Raw genomic sequence first — 23,764 nt, forward strand, 5'->3', positions numbered from 1 at the left:
ATGGGCGGTGCTGTGAGTGCTGGTGAGGACAACGATGAGCTCATGGACAATCTGAAGGAAGCCCAGTACATCCGGACGGACTTAGTAGAGCAGGCTTTCCGAGCTATCGATCGAGCAGATTATTACCTTGAAGAATTTAAAGAAAATGCGTACAAAGACTTGGCATGGAAGCATGGAAACATTCATCTCTCAGCCCCTTGCATCTACTCAGAGGTGATGGAGGCTCTGGATCTTCAGCCTGGGCTCTCATTTCTCAATTTGGGCAGTGGTACTGGCTACCTCAGCTCCATGGTGGGCCTCATTCTAGGTGAGTGTGGATACGGAGCTTGAGTCCTCTCTGCGTTAGAACAATGTCTATCGTTTGAGATAGAAAATGTAGTGGGTTGGTTGCATCCCCTGGTGAAGACCATGAACCTCCTATCAGTTGCCTGAAGCTTAGCTACAGGTGGTGGATGATTGATGAGTTGTAAGTGGGGGGTTTCCATTTCTTTGTCTCCTCTTACCTGTGCTGCTGCATTCTGCTATGAATGATGGAAAACAGCAAAAGTGTATAAATCTTGACTTTATGTGATTTCTTAATTTAATTTAATCATTCTTTTGCTCTTTTTTCCACTGTCATTAAAATCCTTTGGTAGTTGAAGTTCATTGTAGCTGTTTCTGTTTTGTTGTTTGCTACTAAAGGAGTAATAAGTTTATGTATTTTTAAGGCATTTTCAGAGATGGAAGGGATTTCTTAGGTTATCATGTTTGGAGTCATTTAGGCTGTATTCTCTACAAGTTGTAGAATGTATGTATGAATATGGCCATTTCTGATATTATTATCAGGATTACCAACCAAAGAGCTATTGAATTCCTGCCTTGTGTAAAATGTATATTGGGGCAAAGATTTTAGATGTTGCTTGTTTTTCTTCTCAATTGAAATGATTTTTAATCTTAATTTGTCTTTGATTGAGACGTGGTTTCCATGCTTTAAGAAAAGTACACAGGCCCAGATTATTTATCATTCCTCTGACTTGCTTGATTTTACCTGAAAAGTTTTACCTTGACTAAGGTAGTGGTTTTTGTTGGGGGGAATAGATAATAAAGCCACCTAGATTAGAAATGCTAATGAAAAGATCCTGGGAACTTAGGAGATGCTGTACAACCATGAACACTTGAGTTTAAATCCCCAGAACACATAAAAAGCCAAGTGCAACAGTGTGTGCCTGTAATCTCAGTGCTGCAAAACAGAGATAGGCTCTAGGGGCTTCTTGGCCAGCCAGTTAAGCTGAGTGGGAATCTGTCTCAAACAGTAACTTTGGGAGTGGAGATACCTAATGTTGATCTCTGTGCTATGGATACTCGTATGTGTGTGCGTGCACACACACACACACACACGCACACACACACAGAGTGAGCCGTAATGCCTGTGAAGAGAGTAAGTCTGGAGACACTGCCACTCGATACCGCCAGTAGTGATAATGAAGGTGCTGTGAGATATAGAGAAAGCCTAATATAAGTTTTATTTGTAAATATAGATTTTTTCTTAAATTTTTCAGAAAAATTTCTTTTTCTCTTGCTTTTTTTTCAATTTGCAATTTTTAAAAAATTGTTCTTTTGATGTTTGAAAAGTCCAGGCATCAAAACAAATACTGTGTTAATGAATAGAAAGACTCCCTGAGTGATTTAGAGCCACAAATGTGCTGAGACCTTAAAACCTCATGAATTTCTGTAATTATACATTACATAATTATCTGTGTTGTAATTAGTAAAGTACAGAAAAACAAATGAACAAGGGTTCTTTTCCTATTCTAAGAGCTTTGTTATTCTCAATATTTTCAGGTCCTTTTGGTGTGAACCATGGGGTGGAGCTTCATTCAGATGTGACTGAGTATGCCAAGCAGAAACTGAATGTCTTCATCAGAACAAGTGATAGTTTTGACAAGTATGGTCAGATGCAACCCATTGGTTCAACTAAGGGCATTAATGATAGATAGAAAAAGCCTGTTTAATATGCATTGATCAATAAACAAAGTATGATGAGATGATCCCCGGTTATATGTGTATCTACCCTAGTTACTGTACTATTTTAATATTCTCTAGTCTTAAGGGCTTTATGGTTTTTATTTTATTTTATTTCTTTGTTTTTTGAGAAAAAGTACCCTCACATAGCCCTGGCTATCTTGGAACTCACTATGTAGACCAGGCTGGCCTTAAATTTATATAAACCCACCTGCCTCTGTCTCTTGAGTTCTGGGATTAAAGGCATGCACCACCACACCTGGGCAGCTTTTTGTTTGTTTGTTTTTTTATTTTTTGAGACATGGTTTTTCTGTTTTACAGCTCTGACTACACTGGAAATCAGACCAGGCTGGCTTCGGATTTACAGAAATCCTCCTGCCTCTGCCTCCCAAGTGCTGGAATTAAAGGTGTGGGCCACCATTTTCCAGCCAGCTTTGTGTTTTATAACTTATGACACTTACATTAACTTTTCATCAGTATAGTAAGAGAAGAGAACAAAAACTTTATTCAGTTTTCATATTCCAGTATAGAAAACTTTTATCACCTAATGGTTTCTACAATAGAATAGTTACGTTTGTCTTTGAACAGTTTATGTAAGTAGCTCTTGGTGTTTAAAACATGCACTAAACTTCTTAAAGAATGGGAGTTTCAGAGAATAAAAAGTGCTTTTTTTTTTGCTGGTAGTTGTGGACAGAGGCAAGCAGATCTTTGTGAGTTTGAGCAAGTTGGTCTACATGTCAGTTTCTAGGCTAGACAGTAGAGAGTGCCTGTCCAAAAAGAGAAAGTGCTCTTTAAAACTTCCTGTTGGGATTGGCAGAATGGCTCAGGGTAGGTAAAGGAACTTGCTGCCCAGAGTGATGATTTGAATTTGATCTCTGGGAACCACCTGGTGAAAGGAGAACTGACTTCTACAAGTTGTCCTCTGAAGTTTTCATGCATGCATGCGGTAATGCATGCACACACACACACTGAAATAATCAAAATCTGCTTGTCATGCAACTGAATGTGGTGTTGCACATTGTAAAAACAGTGAAAACTGATGGCTGCTGTTGCTTTATATTTAGATCATGTTGGAACATTCACTTTCATTTTATTTTGTTTGTAATTTCTAAGGATCTATTTATATAGTAATACAGCTTCTAGCTCCTGGATCCAGAAAGTGTTTCCTTGTCTGTGATTTTATAATTAAAACATAACCTATGGTAAGCACAAGTTTGTTTTATGCACTTGTTGCAATGACACATATAGTTACAGAAAACTTCTTTCTTCGCAGATTTGACTTCTGTGAACCTTTGTTTGTAACTGGCAATTGCCTAGAGATTGCTCCAGATTGTTGTCAGTATGATCGTGTGTGTTGTGGAGCAGGTGTGCAGAAAGAACACGAAGAGTACATGAAGAATCTTCTTTTTTTTTAAAATATTTATTTATTTATTATGTATACAATATTCTGTCTGTGTGTATGCTTGCAGGCCAGAAGAGGGCACTAGACCTCGTTACAGATGGTTGTGAGCCACCATGTGGTTGCTGGGAATTGAACTCAGGACCTTTGGAAGAGCAGGCAATGCTCTTAACCTCTGAACCATCTCTCCAGCCCCCATGAAGAATCTTCTTAAAGTTGGAGGGATCCTTGTCATGCCCTTGGAAGAGAAGGTCAGGTTCTCTACACAGCTGATGTTGTGTATACTCTCCTTCACAGTCAGTTTATCTGTACTACTTTTGCAATAGCTTCTGCCGTTTTATTAACCGAGGGCAGGATGGATATGCCTAGGTCTTCCAAACCCTAGGTGCTATGTCTGTACCTTCCCTTACCTCCTTTTTCTCTTAGATTTGTTCTTTTTGTTCTTTTTTCCTTCTCACCACTAATTTTCTTCCTTCCCTCCTCTTCTTCCTTCTCTTCATCTTCATCCTAGCTCCCTTTGTTGTTTTTGTTGTCTTATAATGGTCTACTTGCTCAATACTTGATGGAAAGTATTTTACACATTTTTTCCTTTTCCAAAATTTTCTTGTATAGATTGTCTTGTAACTTACAATGCTTTACTTAAAAGAGGTCATGAATGTAATTTTAAGTCATCTAAATTTGAATCTATATCATTTTGGTATTTAAAAGTTGCATTTGGTTGATGCATGTCTTAGGTGTGTGTGTTTATGTATGGGTATTCACAAGTGTGTGGCCACGTATATCTTCCAGTGTGCAGGTATGTATGTCATGTGCATGTGGAGGCCAGAGAATTGACATCTGGTATTTTCTTTGATTGCTTTCCACCTTATGTATGGAGGCAGGATTTCTCACTTGAAACCAGAGTTTACCAGTTTGCCTAATCTAGCTAGCCAGCTTGCTCTGTGGATTCCTTGTCTCCACCTTCCGGCTGTTGGGATTACAGGTGAATCACACCATCTGCCTTAATGTTTAATTGAGTGCTGAGGGTTGGAACTCTGGTTCTCCTGTTTGCATGTCAAACACTTTACCAACTGAGCTATTTTCCTAGCTCAGTTTTCCTTCTTATTTTTTAATCTTTTGGTTTTCTTATTCATATTTTCTTTACAACTGATTTATTCAGGAGAGTAGGTTATTGGTCTCGTAGTGTTTTCCTACACTCTGGACTTTTCAGTCCATAGATGCATGTTCTTCTGTCCTTTGTATTTTCTACCTATTGGTAATTATATCTAGAGGCTTGGTAGAGTTTACCTTTGTCATATTTTGATGGAGGAGAACAAAAGAATATAATCCATGTATTAAAAATAGACATTTGCTCTCAGTATACAAAGGATTCTTTCTGAGATCACTTTCTTCCACTCATGATGACAAAATATGGAGATGCCTCAGATCCTTTTATAAAATCATGTCATGTGATAGTGGCATATGGACTACACACATCCTCCTGTGTGCTTCAGAATTCCTCTAGATTACTTGTAATGTCTGATAGAGTATCAGTTGTAACATGGAGGGCCAGTCTGCTTGTTTGTTGGGGTTTTTGTCTTGCCCAGTACCCCACAACTGTTTAGCCCCAAAGAAAATCACACATAGGTCTCCATAAATTATAAGCTGATTGGCCCATTAGCTCTAACCTCTTACTGGCTTACTCTCACATCTTGATTAACCCATTTTTCTGATCTATGTTAGCCATGTGGCTCAATACCTTTTTACAGTGGGGCAGATTACATCCTGCTGCTTCGGTGGTCTAGGCCGGAGTGGAAGGAATCAATTTCCTCCTTCCCAGAATTCTCCTGTTCTCATTACATCATTTCTTCTCCCTGTCTGGTTTTCCCGCCTGTATTTCCTGCCTGGCCAATCAACGTTTACTTATAACATGATTGACAGAATACAGACAATTCTCCCACACCAATCAGTACTATATAAATAGTTATTGTGTTGCCGGAATAATGACAAGCAGAAAGTCAGTACATGTTCAGAAGTAGACAATTATTTCTGAATATTTTTAGTATATAATTGCTTGTATGTTAAAAACCTTGGATCTCGAGGATAAGTTCTACTTAAGTATGTAGGTACAAGCAGCTTCTCTGTTTACTCATCCTTGTAAAATGATAGTAGCCTGATCCATTGTTTCATTGAGAACTATAGAATAATACATTTAAATTCCTTCATTTTTTCTGTATTTAGGTGCTGGTTAACTTTGATAAAGAGAAAACTGCTTATTACTGATTTGGTCCCCCTGAAGTATACATTATGTAAGACATATAGGATAAATTTTGGTTCTTAATGTTTGCTTATTAATTTTCTAAGTAATTTGCCCTTTTTTTTTATCAAAGGGAGGTGACTAATAAGGCTTTGTTTGTCTTTTAGTATTACTAATTTTGATTGAGATCATTTTAGCTCTAGTTAATTTGAAAAGGATGGGCATCCTCATACTATCTCCATCTGTTCATCTAGATTATGAAATACAGGCTTATAGTTTTATTTAAGGTCTTACATGTCATTTATGTACTATGCTTAAATGTTTGATGTTCATTCTAGCTAGAAACTATCCTTTAAAAAGAAAGTTTCTGGGTAGTTGGATGGTGGTGGTGCATGCCTTTTATCAGGTGGAACTCTGAGTTGGAGGCCAGCCTGGTCTACAGAGCGAGTTCCAGGATAGCCGGGGCAATACAAAAAAACAAAAACAAAAACAAAAACCCTCTTCTTAAACAAACAAACAAAACAAAAAAAGATTCTAGGTGATGAAGAGATGGCCCAACGGTTAAGAACATACTGTTCTTTTTTTATTTGATTTTTTATTGTAAATAATATGTATATATTTACAATATATTGTAAGAAAAACATATATACAATATATATTGGTTTTTTATTCTCTTTTTTTTTCCGCCTCCTTCCAGCCTCCCACTCCTCCCCCCTCCCAGAACATACTGTTCTTACAAAGGAACTGAGCTCATGAAGATCTGTAACTCCAGTTTTAGGGATTCTGATGTTCTGTACTGGACTCTGAGAGCACTGGCACTCATGCACAGACCTTTGCACACACACATACACGTTTTTTTAATCTTCAAAATTTTCTGAAAGAATGTTTCTGCTGTTATCCCTGAATATGATTAATCTTTAGATATTTTTTCTATATATTGTGCTGCTTAATCCTTTTAAAGAGTCTTAATTGTGGATGATTTTCTGAGTTAGATGTTTTTAGAAAAGATAAGCATATAAACTTATAAGTTCTATGACTTACTTGGCTACTTACAGACTGTCCTAGTCATGTTAAACAAATGCGACTTTGTTGTTAAATTGGATTCTTAGGTACTAATTGTATAATATAAAGTGTTTTAATGATCTACATTGCTGTGTATCCGATAACATATCCCACTGCACCTCTGAAGTGCAGTTAGTGAGAGTAAGGACAATTGCTTAGATATCCAAAATGACACATTTATGTTGAATAAAGTCACATCAACATGGTGGTAGTGTCTGGCCTCTCCTGCTCCCTTCCTGTTACAGGTGCAGATGGCTTGCACCTTAGATGTTTTGTGCCTCAGATGCCATTGTAGCTATATTCCTGAAAGCAGCACACTGAAAGCAGAGTTTGTACATTTATAATCACACAGAAACTATATTAATTATTACACTCTTTGGCCAGTAGCTTAGGTGTATTCCTAGCTAGCTCTTACATCTTAAATTAACCCATTCCTATTCATCTATATATTACCACGAGGCTGTAGCCTACCCGAAAGGTTCTTGCGTCTGTCTCCTATATGGTGTCTCCTTGACTCTGCCTACTGTCTTTCTATATCTCTGTTTGGATATCCTGCCTGGCTTTACTCTGCTAAGCCATTGGTCAAAACAGCTTTATTCATTATCCAGTAAAAGCAACACATACACATAAGGACATCCCATATCAGCACAGAATTCAGGGTTTTTTATGGTTGAAATATTGTGGCTATTGTGCATCTTTGATTATTTTTACTGAGGACAGACCCTTCCCAACTTATCCCCAATCACTCTTTTGAAGAACCCTAGAAAATTGTTTGGTAAGAATTTTTCTTCCTTATCTCATTCTCTTCTAGCCCTTTAACTTGCTTATCATTTGTATTTCTTGTAAACAGAAGGTAGGTTAAGGAGTTTGAGTATGTTCATGCTAAGCATTGCATAATAATATATTGCTGTTAGTTGTAATTCACATCACATTAGGTGTTATATAGACAGGCTATTTCATATTTAGATTTCATATATTGAAACGATTATACTTAAATGTAAGTTGTCTAGTAGCCAAATCCTTTGGATATTCTTGTTTTGTCTTTGAGATAGTTGACCAAGATAACACGCACAGGCCCCTCTGCTTGGGAAACAAAAAAGATTCTGGCTGTTTCCTTCGCCCCTCTGGTCCAACCCTGCCGTTCGGAGTCAGGACAACCCAGACTTGTTCAGCTACGTGAGTATAAGCATCTACCTGTCTTTTATGTCTGGTTAAAATCAGAATAGAAAAAAAGTACAAAAAAAATCCCTTTGATATTAAAGAGTGTTAACCTCCCTTATTTCAGCCCACAAATTATACAAGATACTTTAGGCATTTAAAAAGTCTCTCTATTTAACCCATCTTAGATGATTTTAGTCTTCTTTTAAATCTATACAATGTTGTTACTGATCATGCATTTGAAAGTAGCAGATTCACAGAAGAGCTAATTTTGCCATGTGGGAAGCTCAGGCAGTTTGCTTTGCCTGCTGGGAATGTGTAGTGGCACCTGCACACAGTTTTCTCTTTCTCACAGTACCTGTCTCATGCTGCTGTAAGCAATATGGATGAGGAGCCTGTTCTACTGTGCGACTAGGAAATTTGGGGTAGCCTCATATGCTCTAAACCTTTGTGTTTTTATTTCTAAGATGTAGACTCAGCATGGAGCTTAAATAGGGTGATATTCATCCTGATGTTTTATATTTTAAACAGTTCTCACAGAAATAGGATTTCAAAGTTTTGAAGATCTAGGATTTCCAAGTGAAGACTATTCATCATGCTTTCTGATCACTTAAAACATTTAGAAAATGTGTGTGTGTGTGTGTGTGTGTGTGTGTGTGTATGCAAGAAAGAGAGGGAGAAAAATATAATAGAAATGTGAATTATTATAGATTGAAAACAAATACATTTTGGTGAATTTTTTACAAAACATTTCAATTTGTAATAGTCATTTAACAAATTGTCCTACTTTGTGTGTCATATGAAATTCAGTTTACAATTAACAGTGAAACATACCAAGGAGTTTATAAAGACTAGGGAAGGCATGTACAAGATGTTGTTATGTTGTGCTTGATTTTGAGGGTGAGAAGGAATTCCCTTAAGAGAGGAGGAATAAAAAGAGAACCAGGAAAACCAAGGCAATAGAGACATACACTCTGTGGTGTTGTCGTGGGATGTGTTGGAAAAACTTGACTTATGTGTAGTTTGGGTTTTAGTTCATTGTATGGCTGTGGAGAGCCTCAGATGTTATTGAAGATGCTGCAATGCCATCATTTGGAGGGTGAATTTGTCAGACTGGTGCTCTGAAATTTTATTCTTTCAACAAATGTGGCCTATGATCTTCTGGCATAGTGGCTGGATTTGGTGGAAGACAAGGACTCATGAGAGCATTTGGAAGACTTTGAAGATCTGGTTAGAAATGAGTGTTTCTGTATGAGGACTTGTCAAGCCTGGATATGTGTTGCCTTCTCAAATGCTCACTGTGAATGTTTAGTGATAAACATTCATGTGATTTGGTTAGCATTAACCAAAGCTGGGTAGGGTATTTGCAGTTTCTGTCTTCCCAGATTTTCCTAGATCACTGATTTTTATGAGACCAAGGAAGTAAGAGAAACCGTATAGCAAAGCCAGCCCACAATGATGCTGAACAACTTGGACATGCACTGCCTGGAGCATCCTCCTAAGTGGCCTGTATTCAGGTTGGAGGCAGACATCAGGCAGGAAGTTGGGGTTTTCCCCATCAGGCAAGAGACAAAGATTGAGACTACACTAGCCTCAGCAGGAAGGGTTTAGGGATACATGACCTTTCTGAGGAGCAACAGGAGAGCCCAAGGTATTGATATTATTGTCTATGCTAAGTGTGGGGTAGGATTGTCTTGACTGGGACGAAATTTCAGCTTAGGGAAATGGTCTGTATTACTTAAAGTCATAGAATAGATATAAAACCAAGGATCATACTGAGAGAGAAGTGGAGTGGATACTGGAGCCTTTGGGGGTATCATAAGGCCCAAGGAAGAGAAATCATAGAGAAGGGATATGAACTGAACCAGCTATTCCTGGTAGTCCTTAGAGAAAGCTCAGTAGGCCAGAGTTGGTGCTTGGGAGCCCAGTAGCCAGTGAGGGACTGTTTTTAGCATCTCAGGGAAACAGCTGAATTGCAGAGGTTCTAGAACTAGTCTTTCTTGAATTGAGTTAGTGAGAGCAGGATATACCACAGGTCATTTGTTGAACTACATTGGGGGATGCGGGAAAGATACTGCAGAACCATCCCAAAGAGAGAGCACAGCCCCATGTTCTCAGGGACAGAGGAAAAGAGAGAAAGGTTGGTACCTCTGAAAGAGGGAGGAGGTATTGTTTGCTGTTAGAACCTGGTCTGCAGACTTGCATTTCTGCAGGGCAGAGGATACTGGTGGTCTTTAGGCAGGGTTTATGATTTAGATAGCAAATGCTGCAGATAACACGAGAGTCCTCTCTATAGGGTGGCATCTTGTTTGGAGAAGGTTATGTGCACTGGAGGAAAAAAGGGTTTTAGATTTTCTGTTTAATGTATTTAAACCCTTGGTCTCTAATTCCTTTTACTTTGAGAAAAAAACCCTTATTATTGCTATGTGTTTATTGTTAGCTTAAAGTTGTGTTTGGTTTCCATTTTTTTTCCCTTTGGTGTGATTTGGAAATTTTGTTTTTCCTTAAAATGGTTTTAGATTTTCATTTGTCTACTTTAGCAGAAAAATAATATATAAATTACTATGAAACTATTAAAATAGATAAAAGGATGTTCGAAATATAGATTACTGTATTGTTGAGTAGATGTTATCATGTCATTGAGCAGAGTAAATTGAGTTATAAACTAGTCTGCAAGAACAAACCCTAAGGTTCCAAATTCTGCTGTTGACTGATGTATGGCTAGACAGTATTTCTTTCCTTTTCAGAGTTAAGAATTAGTATATGTGGATATGTCCTTGAGAAACACGCATGGTGCAGAGTAGACCACTAGTTCCTATTTTGTTAGAATTAGTATATGTGGATATGTCTAAGAAACACACATGCAGAGTAGACCACTAGTTCCTATTTTGTTAGAATGTTCCCCTTCTTTGAAGTTCTTCCAGCAAGTTAGGTGTGGGGTTGACCTTGCCCATGCCCATAGGCTCTACCCCTGTCCACAGCACCACTGGCTGTGCGCAGCCTGCAGGACCTGGCCAGACTTGCTATCTGTGGCAGCATCAAGAGGGCTATGCGCCAGGAAGCCACCAGAGGAGGTGGACTGAAGAGCACACCTATGTTTAAAAGAAGGCGACTTCGTCGTGGGCGAATGGAGACCATTGTCTTTTTGGACAAAGAAGTCTTTGCCAGTCGAATTTCCAACCCCTCTGATGACACCAGCTGTGAGGATGCAGAGGAGGATCGGCGGGAAGTGGCAGAGAGGACCTTACGGGAGGCCAAGACTGAGCCACCAGTAAACTTCCTTCGCCAGAGGGTATTGCGCCTCCCATTGCCCGACCCCCTGAAGTACTACCTGCTGTATTACAGGGAAAAGTGAGCTTGTGGGAGAGTGGGACCAGGATACCCAGAACAAACCGCTGGCCAGGTACACGTGTCTTTTCCCTTCATTGGTTCCTGACTATCCTCTAAAACTTTCATGCAATGGTGTGATTTATTTAAGCACAATCCAACAAGAAACTTCATTGAATTATTTTCCTCAGTGGCGGGGGTGGGGTGGGGTGTGCATCTTGTTGGTTTTGCTGTAATTTGAACTCACTGGGACCTGCATGATATCTGCTCCTCATGCAGGCAAACTTATACATTGAGGCTGGAACTGAATTGTATTGGATCCTGTGTGAAGCAAGGGGCATGTTTGGAAAGGTGTGAGGGCATCTTTGGGTGTGACATACCACTATTCAGCTTGAATTTATGTCGTGATTCTATTGCTGGCACTGAGTTCATCTGACTTTTGTTGTTTTCTAGGTTGGGAAATGTTGGAAAGCCTCTCTTATTTTAATCAAATCTTATGTGAAATATCAACTTGAAATTTTTAAAAGGAAAAGAAAATGAGATGCAGGAGGAAGAGGAATAAAATATAAAACTGCCAGACGTCTTTCTGAAATTTCCAAAGGCTTCTAAGTAGTTGACCCTCTCTCCCTCATGCCCTCTGTTACTTGATAGGAACCACCATCAAGTAATCTCTTACAGGATAGTCTAAAAAGAAAACAAGTTTTTCTTACTTAAAAAAAATGTGTGAGTGATAAACTAGTCACTGAATTGCAAAGACCAGAACAGGTTTCTAAGGTATTTAAATGGGAATTTTCAGAGCAAGTAGAGAGACTGCAGGGTGTTACAGACAGCCCCCTCCCTGCATACTTCTTGACTTTAGTTTGCTATCTTTCTGTGATCATACTAGAGTATCAATTCATAGATTTTTATCTTTTATAATTCTGGAAAAAAATTGTTAGTTTTGTAAATTTTCTTAAGAACAGATATATGTATTTTACTAGCTCCACTGCATTAGAGCAGTTTAACCCAGTGAGTTGTGAAATTTATTATCTCCAGGGTGTTGGTGTTGAGAACTATCAATATTTTTTTTTAAAAAGCAACCTTTCTGGCTGTCAGAGGGCAGGACTTGAAGTTACATTGCTGATTCCAAAAGCTGGCTCTTAAAAAAAATCTTTTTTAACCCAAAGAAAAGAATAGTGTAAATTGTTAACAATAAACCCAAATTAGAGTGTTAATTTAGGATTTAAGTACTGAGATTTTATGATTTATTTTCAGGTTAGCCTCACATGACTTGCAGGGAGAGGTTTGATTTGTGATTTCTCCAGCTTAAATGGATATTTTGGATCTTTTTTCTTTTTCTTTTTTAAGTTGAATCATTTTACCACACAGTATAGTCTGCATGTATAGTTGGTAAAACATATATTGCCCTATATTATAAATATAATGTACACTTACATTACTTTAAATATAAGCTATTTAAAGAAAGTTCATAGTTGTTTTTACCTGCCTTTTAACTCCACATCAGACTTCTTTTCTTTCAGAGAGAATTGCATGCTCTAACTTGGCTTGCAAATGTTTGTGGTTTGCAGATCTTAGTTGATGTTAACTCTAATTGTTAGGTAGACTTTTGTTACTGGAATTTTGAACATAAATTTAAATAAATCTGTAAAGTCTGTATATTAGGTGGCTTGACTGAATTTTTTCCTGTGATTGAATGTGGGCTGCATTTTGAAAAACCACATTTGCCTTTATGCTGGATTAAAAAAATTATAATGCATGAGACATTTTCCTTTACATGATAAACTTTTCTTAGCATTTTGTATTTATATTTTGTAGTTGTTATCACTCTGCATTTTAAATCATAATTCAATTGAATAGAGTTATAACATGTGAGAAATAGATTGGTCTTTATAAAACCAGGGAAGAATTGGAATTTTCTTGTGAGTAAACACACTTTGTTGCCAGAATTTAGTATAATGTACCGCATTCTTTTTTAGACTACTAAATCTTAATGTAATCAAATGTCTTCAGGATTTGTATTGTAAACAACATTGATAACTGCTTTTGTTTTAAGGAGTGGTTATTTTTAAACATGTGACTTCTGTTTTAATGTAAGAATCAAAGGTATACATAAAAATAGATTTGCCAATGTGCAACTTAAAGTCGAAAATCTAAGAACTTTAGAAACACTGTTTTTTTTTTCAATGAGATGAAACACATGGGGAACTCAAGTGAATCAATAAAAAAGTAGTTAAGACATTTTATTCTCAGCATTGCTTCTGTGTTGAGTATGGAATTGGTTACATTTACATCTTGCTAAAATCCCATTCTGTTCAGTGGGCTTGCAGTTTGTACACGTTCCAAATGTCAGTTCCTTTTTTTTTACATTGTGTAATTATTCCACACCTGCAAACACCCTAGTGTTGGCATATCCAGCACATGTAGAAGTGAGTTTATCAGATGCCATCCCAAAGCTAGATTCAAATTGGCCATCAAAATCCATCATCCATCAGATTACCTTCAAAACAGTACATAATTCTAAGAGTCTGTAAAAGAGCCTGTTTTCATTTAATTAACAAAAAACAATATTAAGAACCTTTAAAATATCCAGACTGATGGAAAAATCAAGTTGACACTCTGACCACTCCATAATATTTAAAAAATTTAATGATTAATATGGATACTTTTTATATAGATACTTGTTATTTTTGCTTGATTCAGAGGAAATATTATTATTTATGTGGTGATTCTCTTAAAGTATCTCAGCAGGCTGATATCTGTCCACTCATCCAAAGAGATTTCTTCTTAACCCTGTTTTCACACTTCTACTGTCGGCCAAGAATCCTTGCATGAGATAATGATGGGTCTCCCACCTGACTGAGCTGCTTCTCAGTTCCTAGTAGCATAAAGAACAGGAAATGATATCACTAGTGGGAGAAGTCCAGCAGGCATTAGAGCTTTGTTCTGGACCCTGTCCTTACTGTCAAGTTAATGAACAGATCTAGTATTTGACTCTTCCAGGGAGCAAGCCAGGTCTCCCACTATGAAATCACATCATTGCCTATATTTTCCACATGCAGACTTGATCAGAACCCACAAATTCATCATCCCATCAAGAATCCCTCAAAGAAACAGTTACCAGCAGAGACCTTCTCTGGAAGCTCCACTCTTTAGCCCCCTCATCTGTAAGTACTTGGGTACAAGGAGGATACTTGTGCAGGTGCTGAGCACTGGCCTCCAGTGTCTACATGGTAGATTTCACCTGATGCTGCCCAGGCTATCACTGTATGTAACTCTCTACCATCCAGCCGTATTTTAGGTCAGTTCTTCATAACTAAAGTTGGAAGTGAGATGGTAGAACTTCAGGTTCATGACAGCTCCTCACTCTGTCTTTATGAAAATCCATCATGCCCATGTCAGTTTCCAACCTGTCAAAGAATCTGAGCGACACTTTTTTTTGTGTCCTAGAGAATGTGACTTGGAGCTCACCATTGGGCTGATGAGAGAACATATACAGCTATGTCTGATGAATCATTCTTTCCCAGCTCTGACATGCAAATGGAAGGCAATCGGGGAATAATGTTAGGAGTAGGCTCAGAGACACTACTATAACTATGCAATTTTTAACATCTAGATTCATCTTTATTAAAATAATAAATAATAAAAATAATAAAATAAGAGCTCTGTCTGCTCTTATATTTAGAGGACCATTTCTAGCACCTGCATTTCTAGTTCACAACTGACTAACTCCAGTTCCAGGATATCTGATGCCCTTGTCTGGCCTCTGCATTCACTGTGTGCACAAGGTACATAGACATACATGCAGGCAAAATAAAAATAAAACATCAAAAAATAAAATAATTAGTTGTAAAATTTAACCTTTCTATATTTAAGACAGTGCATTTCATACACACCTAGTAAGATGATTTTCACAGTTGCCATGATTGTGCCATATCAGAATCATAGACAAACATATTTATGTCTTTACAATGTCAGAGTTTATTTAATAACAGTAAATTCACAAGATATAACAGTTTCAGTGAAAGCAACTGTGAAGTATTCCTGTTTTCCTTGGTAATCGTGGCTGACAAAAAGTTTTTAAAAATATTAAAGAACTTATTCTTAAATCACACATTAAAAGCCACACAGTATGTATATTTGTTTAGGTTTCTATTACTGTAATAAAACACCATGAACAAAAAGCAATTTGGAGAAGAAAGGGTTTGTTTGGCTTACAGATGATAGTTCATTGTTTATTGAAGCCAGTGCAGAAACTGAAACAGTGACCATGGAGAAATGCTGCTTACTTGCTTGCTTATATTGCTTTCCTTTTTTTTTCCATTTTGTTTTGAAATTTGTTTATGCGTATGTTTTTGTACCATAGGCATGCATGGAGGTCAGAAGGGGCTTTGGATCCTGTGGTACTGAAGTTTTTATGGACATTTATGACGCCACCCTATGGGTGCTGGGAATCGAATCTCTGTCCTCTGCAAGAACAAGTTCTCCACCCCACAACCCCCAAAAGGATTTCTCTGTGTATCCCTGGCTGTCCTGGAACTCACTCTGTAGACCAGGCTGGCCTCAAGAGATCCACCTGCCTCTGCCTCCCAAGTGCTGGGATTAAAAGCGCGTGCCATTACTGCAGGGCAGAACAAGTGCTCTTAAAGGCTAAATCATCCAGCTCTATCGTCTTGCCTTCCTATTTCACTCATGAACACTGGTTTAGTGGTAACACTGCCCACAATGCGCTAGGACCTCTTCTATCAATTTACGTTCAAGAAAATGCCCACAGACTTACCTACAGGTCAGTCTGATAGACATTTTGCCAGTTGGGGTTCCTCTTCCCAGATAACTAACTTGTGTAAAGTTAACAAAAAACAACAAAACAAAGCAACTAGGACTCACCCCCCCCCCCCCCCCCCGTGTAGGTTGACTGCAGAGGATTGACGAGGAAAGGCATTTATTTCAAAGAGGTCTGAGAAACGAGAGCTGGGAAATGTAAAGAAGTCTATAGGAACGAGTAAAAGAACCAGCTGGAGGTCTGTGGAGAGGAACTGCTGGTATTGTAGGTCAGAGTTGGTCTGTAGTGCTGAATCTAGCTAAGTGAAATGACAGAATTAAGACCAGGTGAAGAAAAGGTTAAACGGATCCATACGTTAGGCAGACAGCAGTTGAGACATTTGGGTAGGCTCTGCCTGTCAGTCCCGGCTCAGAGACCCTCCTGGAACCCTTCCACGGCTCGGCGTGTGGCAGTTTCTTCTCATCACCCGGTACCTCCCTCCGATCCAGGGTACTTCAGGGCCGCCCGCCGCCAGCCTTCTCCTGTCAACAGCCGGTGTTCGAGGCAGAGAGCCCCGTGCGCACGCGCAGGCCCTGTACGGAAAGCTAGGGAAGGATTATCTGCGTTGACCAATGGCGTGTGCGAGGCTGCCCGCCGCAGTGCCTTCTGGGAACGTACCAATGACCGATTCCAAGGGGCGTCTGCGGCGGCGGAAGCGCCAGACATTGAGAACCTTTACGTTGAAGCTGGAGCAATGCTGCTTTTCTGTCCGAGCTGCGGAAACGGACTGATTGTGGAGGAAGGACCGCGTTGCCATCGCTTCGCCTGCAACACTTGCCCCTCCGTGCAAAGACTAATATATAATATTTAATAATTATTTTATAAAATTAAATAAAACTAGTTTCTATGTTATACTTAATAAGCATGTTTTATACGTAATCCTTGTACATCTCTGTGCCTTTTAGAAAATTATATTGTCAAAAAATCAATTTAGTACATAGGATAGCATGCTTATTAAAAATGATTTAATATTCCCAAATTCAGATTAACTTGGTATTGAAGACCTAGGTGACATTTCATAAATCATTTAATCCTACGTGCATAATATCACACGCAAGGTGAGTACCAGAGGCGAGCGCCTCCTCGGCTGTCTGAGCTCAGACCTTCCTGCGGGCGGTAGGTTTTTTGTCTCTCGCAGCAGCGGTTCCCCAAGTCCAGCAGTTGCTAATCCAGTGGCGTCGCTCCGACCAAATCGAAGCCGTTCTTTTGGTTACTACAGAGATTTCTGCCTCCGGCTCTGTGCTGCTCGTTTTGTGACACTCAAAAAAGTTGCGAGAATTTCCGTTCATACCTCTAGGCTGAACCACGCTTTTAAAACCTTCAGTCCCCACATGCTGTTCCCGGCGTGCCAGACTCCAGTCCGTTTATCACCTCTCATCTCAAATCTTTATGTTCTTTTTGTAGCTCTTTTTGCTCTCTCCCCCTCCCTTCCTCGCCCCCCTCTCTCTTTTTTGGGTGTGTGTATATCTCTCTGTTTCTCTCTTCCTTTTCCTTTATCTCCTTATCTTTTAAAATAATGACTACCCTATTTAAATTCCAGCCTTTTTGGCTGTTGGTACGTGCCTATAATTCTATCACTTGGGGAGGCTGTGGCTGGAGAATAAGTTCAAGGTTCACCTGGGCTGCATGGCATATATATATATATATATATGAAAATTAAGTAAACAAACCACAATCCAGTTCTCCCAGTTTATCCTCATTCCTGTTATCTTTTTCCCAGGATCGGAACTCAGAAAGCTGGTTTTCAGCCCTTGGTGTTTTGTTTACCTTTCGGCTCTTGTTCCTCCTTACCTTGGTGTCCGGAGTTCTGTGATTGCAGATGGCATCACCAGGCCTTGGTGACACCTCATTCTTTTTTTTTTTTTTTGGTTTTTCGAGACAGGGTTTCTCTGTCCCGGAACTAGCTCTGTCGTCCAGGCTGGCCTTGAACTCACAGAGATCCTCCTGCCTCTGCCTCCCGAGTGCTGGGATTAAAGGCGTGCGCCACCACCACCCTCATTCTTAATGTTTGCACTTTCCTAGAGCTATATGGAGTTTAGAGTCTGGATTTGTGATAAGATGAATGGTGACTTAGTTTCGAAGTTTGAGAGATTGACTGCTAAATTTAGGAAAGCAGCCAAATGTGTCCCCAGGGAATGCTGGGATACCCAGATAAATGATACTGCTAGGCTTATTTTGTGTCTTTCATATTGGATTATTAGGTGTTTTAGGGGTATGAGAAAAGAGTAGGGTTTAACTCAACTCTTCTTCCTGCTCTGCCTGGTGTTTCCTCCAGTCTCTAGAGGGCTCTGACATTGGACCTCTGGGTTGTTTTGGGAACATCCCAGTCATAAAACCCCAACATTTTAATGGCTTTTGGTGCTCTCTGAAGAAGATAAATTTTGTATCCATTTACCATGTAGAGGAAATGCTGGAGAGGGGTTATGGTTTGGTGTCCCACCTTTTAAACTGTATGATTACTTGAAATCTTTGGTTTATTTTTGTCAGGTAACAAACCGAAAGTATCCAAAGCTGAAAGAGGTGGATGATGTGCTTGGGGGAGCAGCTGCCTGGGAGAACGTGGACTCCACTGCAGGTGGGAAGTTTTCCATTACAAAGCCAGTGACTCAACCCTGTTTATTATTACTTATTATATTTAATAATAATGCATTTATTATAATACAACCCTTTATATTATTATGACCAATGACATGGTTTAGCGGGTAAAAGCTCTTGTTGCCAAATCTGTCAACCTGAGTTTGATCCTTGGAGCTCAGATAGCTGATTCATGAAAAGTTGTTTTCCACTCTCCCCCAGTAAGTATGAAAGAATTTAAGGAAATATAAATAATGGCAAATATCAGTAATTACAAATAGCTTGTGTTTGCCACTACAGGAAGTATTTGATGATATGTTTTAGTTACAATGTAGTCGTTCTTTAAATTCTAAGCAAGGCATTAAAACTTTTTTGTTTGTTTGATTTTTGTTTTTTGTGGATTTTTTTTTTGAGACAGGATTTCTTTGTGTAGCCCTGTGTGTCCTGGACCTCCTCTGTAGACCATGCTGGCCTCGAACTTAGATGATTCACCTGCCTTCCTGCCAAATTCTAGGTGGTTTTTTTTTTTTTTTTTTTGGTTTTTCGACACAGGGTTTCTCTGTAGCTTTGGAGCCTGTCCTGGAACTAGCTCTTGTAGACCAGGCTGGTCTCGAACTCACAGAGATTTGCCTGCCTCTGCCTCCCACGTGCTGGGATTAAAGGTGTGCGCCACCACCGCCCGGCTCAAGTTCTAGGTTTAAAAGGCGTGTGTACCACCATCTGGCTGTATTAAAAAATTTAAAGTAGGTTCTTTCAAGGAAAGATATTCTGAAAGGAAAATCACCATACTGATACCCACTCCATTGTTTCATTTCGATTCTCCAGGTCAGATTAGACCAGTATAAAAATCTGGTATATATTCTCTTTTTGAAGCAAATTCAGAGTTTATTACAAAAAAGTTTCAGTGTTGGTTTCAACTTAAATATTGATCGTTGTTGAGAGGGGCAGAGAGATACATAGAGGGCAGTCATCCATGCTCTCGTAGGTATAGGCTTCTTAGGAGAACTCTGTTGTATGTATTTTCAAATACCACTATTGAAAAAATGATCATCTCTGGTCTTTTTTATTCTATATGGATTTAAAAGTTTTATAGCTGGAAGTGAAGTATGGTGGCTCAAGCATGTAAGCCAGTACTCTCAACCCTATCTCAATCAATCTGTCAATCAGTAAATAGTTTTGGGGAAGCTGGGTGGTGCCAGCACTCAAGAGACAGAGACAAATAGATCTCTGTGAGTTTGAGGCCAGCCTGGTCTACAGGCTCCAAACTATATAGAGAAATCCTGTCTTGAAAAACAAACAGAAAAAGTAGGGCTGGAGAGATGACTCGGTGGTTTCCATCTTGATCCAGTGTCCTCTACTGGCATCCATGGTTCATAGAATACTTACTAACAAAACATACACATAAAATAATTTTTAAAAATTAAAAGATTTATGTTTGATAGACTTAAATGTGATAATGGAAAGAAAGAATAGGGCCCTAAATATTATCTGTTTGAGAAGGAAGGCACATGTGTGATTAGCAGTCTTTTTCTCTATAAGGAAATATACAATCTTATGTTAAAAGTTAGAATTAGCTAGGTGTGCTAGTACAGCTTGGGAGGTGGGGACTGAAATAATCAGGAGCTAAAGGTCATCTTGGCTACCTAGTGACCTTGAGGCCAACTCCAAGAACTTGTTTTATAAAAGCAAACAACAAAAACCTTGAAAATGAGGACTGGAGAAATGGCTCAGTGGTTAAGAACACTGCTCTTCCAGAGGTCCTGAGTTCAATTTCCAGCAACCACATTGTGGCTCACAGCCATCTATAATGAGACCCGGCGCCCCCTTCTGGCCTGCGGGCATACATGGAAGGAATGCCGTACACATAATAAATAAATAAATCTTAAAAAAAAACCTTGAAAATGGAAAATGAGTAGGGGCTTAATTTTTTTTAAATCTATTTGTTTATTTTTGAGATAGACTCTTGTTATGTAGCTCAGGCTGGCCTTATAGCAAGCCTCTTGTCTCAGTCTCTTAAATGCTGGTTTTATAGCTGTGTGCTACCACACTGGGCAGGTATTTTTGTTATAGCCCCACAAAACAGACTATAAAAGACCCTTCCCATGCTATGCTTCCAGCCAGTCTTCAATAAAATTTGAGAAAGAAAGTGATACTATGGAGGTGCTTTCAAAGTCACAGTCTCTCCAGTCCCCCTAGTATTGGTGTGCTGTGGGTAGGATGTTGCTATTGGCAAATTTACCATTGGCAAAGTAGTCTGGATGAATGCGGGGATGAGATATTTACCCATACTTAACAGTATTTGTGTAATGTGGATGACTTGTTTTTCTCTTTGTCAGAGCCATGTCCAAAATGTGAACATCCCCATGCCTATTTCATGCAGCTTCAGACCCGTTCCGCAGATGAGCCAATGACCACCTTCTACAAGTGCTGCAATGCTCAGTGTGGACATCGCTGGAGAGACTAAGGGCAGGACTTACCCAGCTGTAGCTCTGAATGTTGTGTGCTGAAGGTCTTTGCTGTGTGATAGGAAGCTAACTCTTCAGTGGTGGAGGACCAGGGTGAAACAGGTCATCTGTAGGTCAGCAGATAAAGACCTTAATGCACAGGGGCCTCGGGTCCTTGGGAAATAAATACACATGAGGATATTCACTTGGCTTCAGGTTCTATTCCTTCATCCTTTGTATTTATATAGTGGGTAGTTGATATTTCCTTACTACCATTAGAACTAGAAACTTGGTTTATAGCCAAGGATAATCTTGAACCTCCTATTCTTCTTGCCACTGACTCAGAAGTATTAGGATGATAGGCATGTGAACTATATTCATTCTATGCAGTGCTGGGGATTGAACTCTGAACCTCATGAGTACAGACAAGTAACTCAGTCAACTGAGCTATATCTCCAGCCATTTAATTTTTAAGATAATTTTTGTTTTTTCTCTCTAGAACAATTATAAAAATATCCATAAAATCATTGAAAACACATTTAAATTCAGGACTGACATGATACAGCTTGTATGATTAATAACTAAACAAACATCTGTTATTTGGATTTTCTGAATGATGTTGATAGGAATTTAAAAGTAACCAAAAATATTTTCTATTTCCAGCTAGGGAGAAAGGACCACAATAGAGCCTATGCCTAGCACTTACAAAAGTCTGTGTTTGAACCACATTCAAAAACCTATTAAAATCTCAATAAATTTAGAAAAGTTACTTATTTGCTAGAATTACTAGTGAGATTATTCTATATAGTGGACATATTTTTCTATGATGGAAGCTCTGGTCCCTCCATGCAACTGGACAGTCATATACATGATAAAGAATGCAGATAGTAAGGAAATCTAAAATAACAGTATCCTCCTATGAACATAACACATCTAATGTTTTCAAAGTCCTTAAATAGTGGTGTGGGTGAATAATTCACAAACAAAAGCTGATTTCGAAATCTTTGATCTGCGGTTATTTTCAAGCCTTTAGAACTTTGTAGATTATCTCCTTTTACTAACTCTGTTACAAAGGAGAGCCACATAGTCTTTGAATGAGATGTATTTGGATATTAGATCACTTGCCTAGCATATGGCAAGTTCTGGGCTCAGTCCTTGGTACTGAATGACAGAGGTGTGGGGGAGAGTGATCATTTTTACTGTTGGTAAGGGTTAAGACATTCTCACAAGGCTGGTGAGAATAGAAGTTGGTACAACAGTTTCTCGGGACAATGAGGCAATATCTAGCAGTAATTTAAAATGCTACCCAAGGGTGACAGACATGCAGTGTTACCACTTGAGAGGCCAAAGCAGGAGTATTGGGAGGTCCAGGCTATCCTGTCAGTGGCAGCAGGAGTTGGAAGAGAAGATAGGTTGTGTGCTGCTGCCTGTCTCAGCCCCAGTTCTTTCAGTGAATTTTTGTCATTGATGCTGGGATTCTGGACCACGCCACAAAAGATTCTCAGGACAACTAGGTATAAAGTAAGTCAAGTGTCTTAATAATAGCCATGTTTATGATTTGGGTGGCTTTTTTTTCTTTATTAAAAATTTCCACCTCCTCCCATTTTCCTCTCACTTACCCCACTCCTCCTCCTCCCTCTCCCTCTCCAGTCCTAAGAGCAGTCAGGGTTCCCTGCCCTGTGGGAAGTCTAAGGTCCTCCCCATTCCATCCAGGTCTAGGAAAGTGAGCATCCAAACAGACTAGGCTCCTACAAAGCCAGTCCATGCAGTAGAATCAAAACCCAGTGTCATTGTCCTTGGCTTCTCAGTCAGCCCTCATTGTCAGCCACATTCAGAGAGTCTGGTTTGATCACATGCTCCATCAGTACCAGTCCAGCTGGTCTTGGTGAGCTCCCATTAGATCAGTCCCACTGTCTCAGTGGGTGGATGCACCCCTCGCATTCCTGACTTTCTTGCTCATGTTCTCCCTCCTTCTGCTCCTCATTTGGACCTTGGGAGCTCAGTCCAGTGCTCCAATGTGGGTCTCTGTCTCTATCTCCATCCATCATCTGATGAAGGTTCTATGGTGATATGCAAGATATTCATCACTGTGACTATGGGATAAGGCCAGTTCAGGCACCCTCTCTGCTGCCCAAGGAACAAGCTGGGGACATCTCCTTGGGCACCTGGGAACCCTTCTAGAGTCAAGTCTTTTGCCAACCCTAAAATGGCTCCCATAATTAAGATATCTACTTCCCTGCTCCCATATCCACCTTTCCTCCATCCCAACCATCCCATTCCCCCAAGCTCTGCCCAATCCTCCCTTTCTCCCTTCTCTCTCCCCATCTCCCCTTCCCCCCACCCCCCCACACCCATGCTCCCAACTTTTGCCTGGCAATCTTGTCTACTTCCAATATCCAGGAGGATAACTATATATATGTTTTTCTTTGGGTTCACCTTATTTAGCTTCTCTAGGATCACAAATTACAGGTTCAATGTCCTTTATTTATGGCTAGAATCCACTTAGAGTGAGTACATACCATATTCATCTTTTTGGGTCCGGGTTATCTCACTAAGTAAAGTGTTTTTATTTAATTTGGGTGGCTTTTTAAGAGAATTGTTCAGTGAAGTTTCACCCCTACTTATCCTTTTTCGTATTTGTTAAATGAGATCATTGGATGAGTCCATAGATGACAAGGGTTCAAGCTGTTCTTAATATACCAGGTTACAAGGGGTTAAGACATAACTTTTGAATGTCAAAAAGA

General features: G+C 39.3%; 2 protein-coding genes across 4 annotated transcripts; both read left to right on the top strand.

Annotated features, from left to right (window-relative positions):
- On the top strand, positions 1-12,123 carry LOC121445491 (protein-L-isoaspartate O-methyltransferase domain-containing protein 2-like). Of its 3 annotated transcripts, none has more exons than XM_041647630.1 (6): positions 1-307; positions 1,822-1,924; positions 3,275-3,391; positions 3,597-3,651; positions 7,751-7,874; positions 10,838-12,123. In XM_041647630.1, exons 1-6 carry the CDS (start codon positions 1-3, stop codon positions 11,209-11,211), a joined length of 1,080 nt encoding a protein of 359 aa, XP_041503564.1. In that variant the 3' UTR covers positions 11,212-12,123. The 3 variants fall into 3 exon arrangements, with proteins under 3 accessions (XP_041503564.1, XP_041503565.1, XP_041503566.1); XM_041647631.1 differs by having other exon boundaries at positions 3,597-3,649; positions 7,830-7,874; XM_041647632.1 differs by having other exon boundaries at positions 7,747-7,874; positions 10,838-10,958.
- Positions 12,124-16,587: 4,464 nt separating this feature from the next.
- On the top strand, positions 16,588-21,177 carry LOC121445494 (DNA-directed RNA polymerase III subunit RPC10-like). The gene is made up of 4 exons (XM_041647633.1): positions 16,588-16,781; positions 17,035-17,060; positions 18,490-18,577; positions 20,913-21,177. The coding sequence occupies exons 1-4, from the start codon at positions 16,697-16,699 to the stop codon at positions 21,038-21,040; spliced, it is 327 nt and encodes a 108-aa protein (XP_041503567.1). The 5' UTR covers positions 16,588-16,696; the 3' UTR covers positions 21,041-21,177.
- Positions 21,178-23,764: the final 2,587 nt, after the last annotated feature.

The sequence above is a fragment of the Microtus oregoni genome, unplaced genomic scaffold (genome assembly GCF_018167655.1).
Source record: "Microtus oregoni isolate MIOR12 unplaced genomic scaffold, Mior012 000199F_ref0000230, whole genome shotgun sequence".
Lineage (NCBI taxonomy): Eukaryota > Metazoa > Chordata > Mammalia > Rodentia > Cricetidae > Microtus > Microtus oregoni.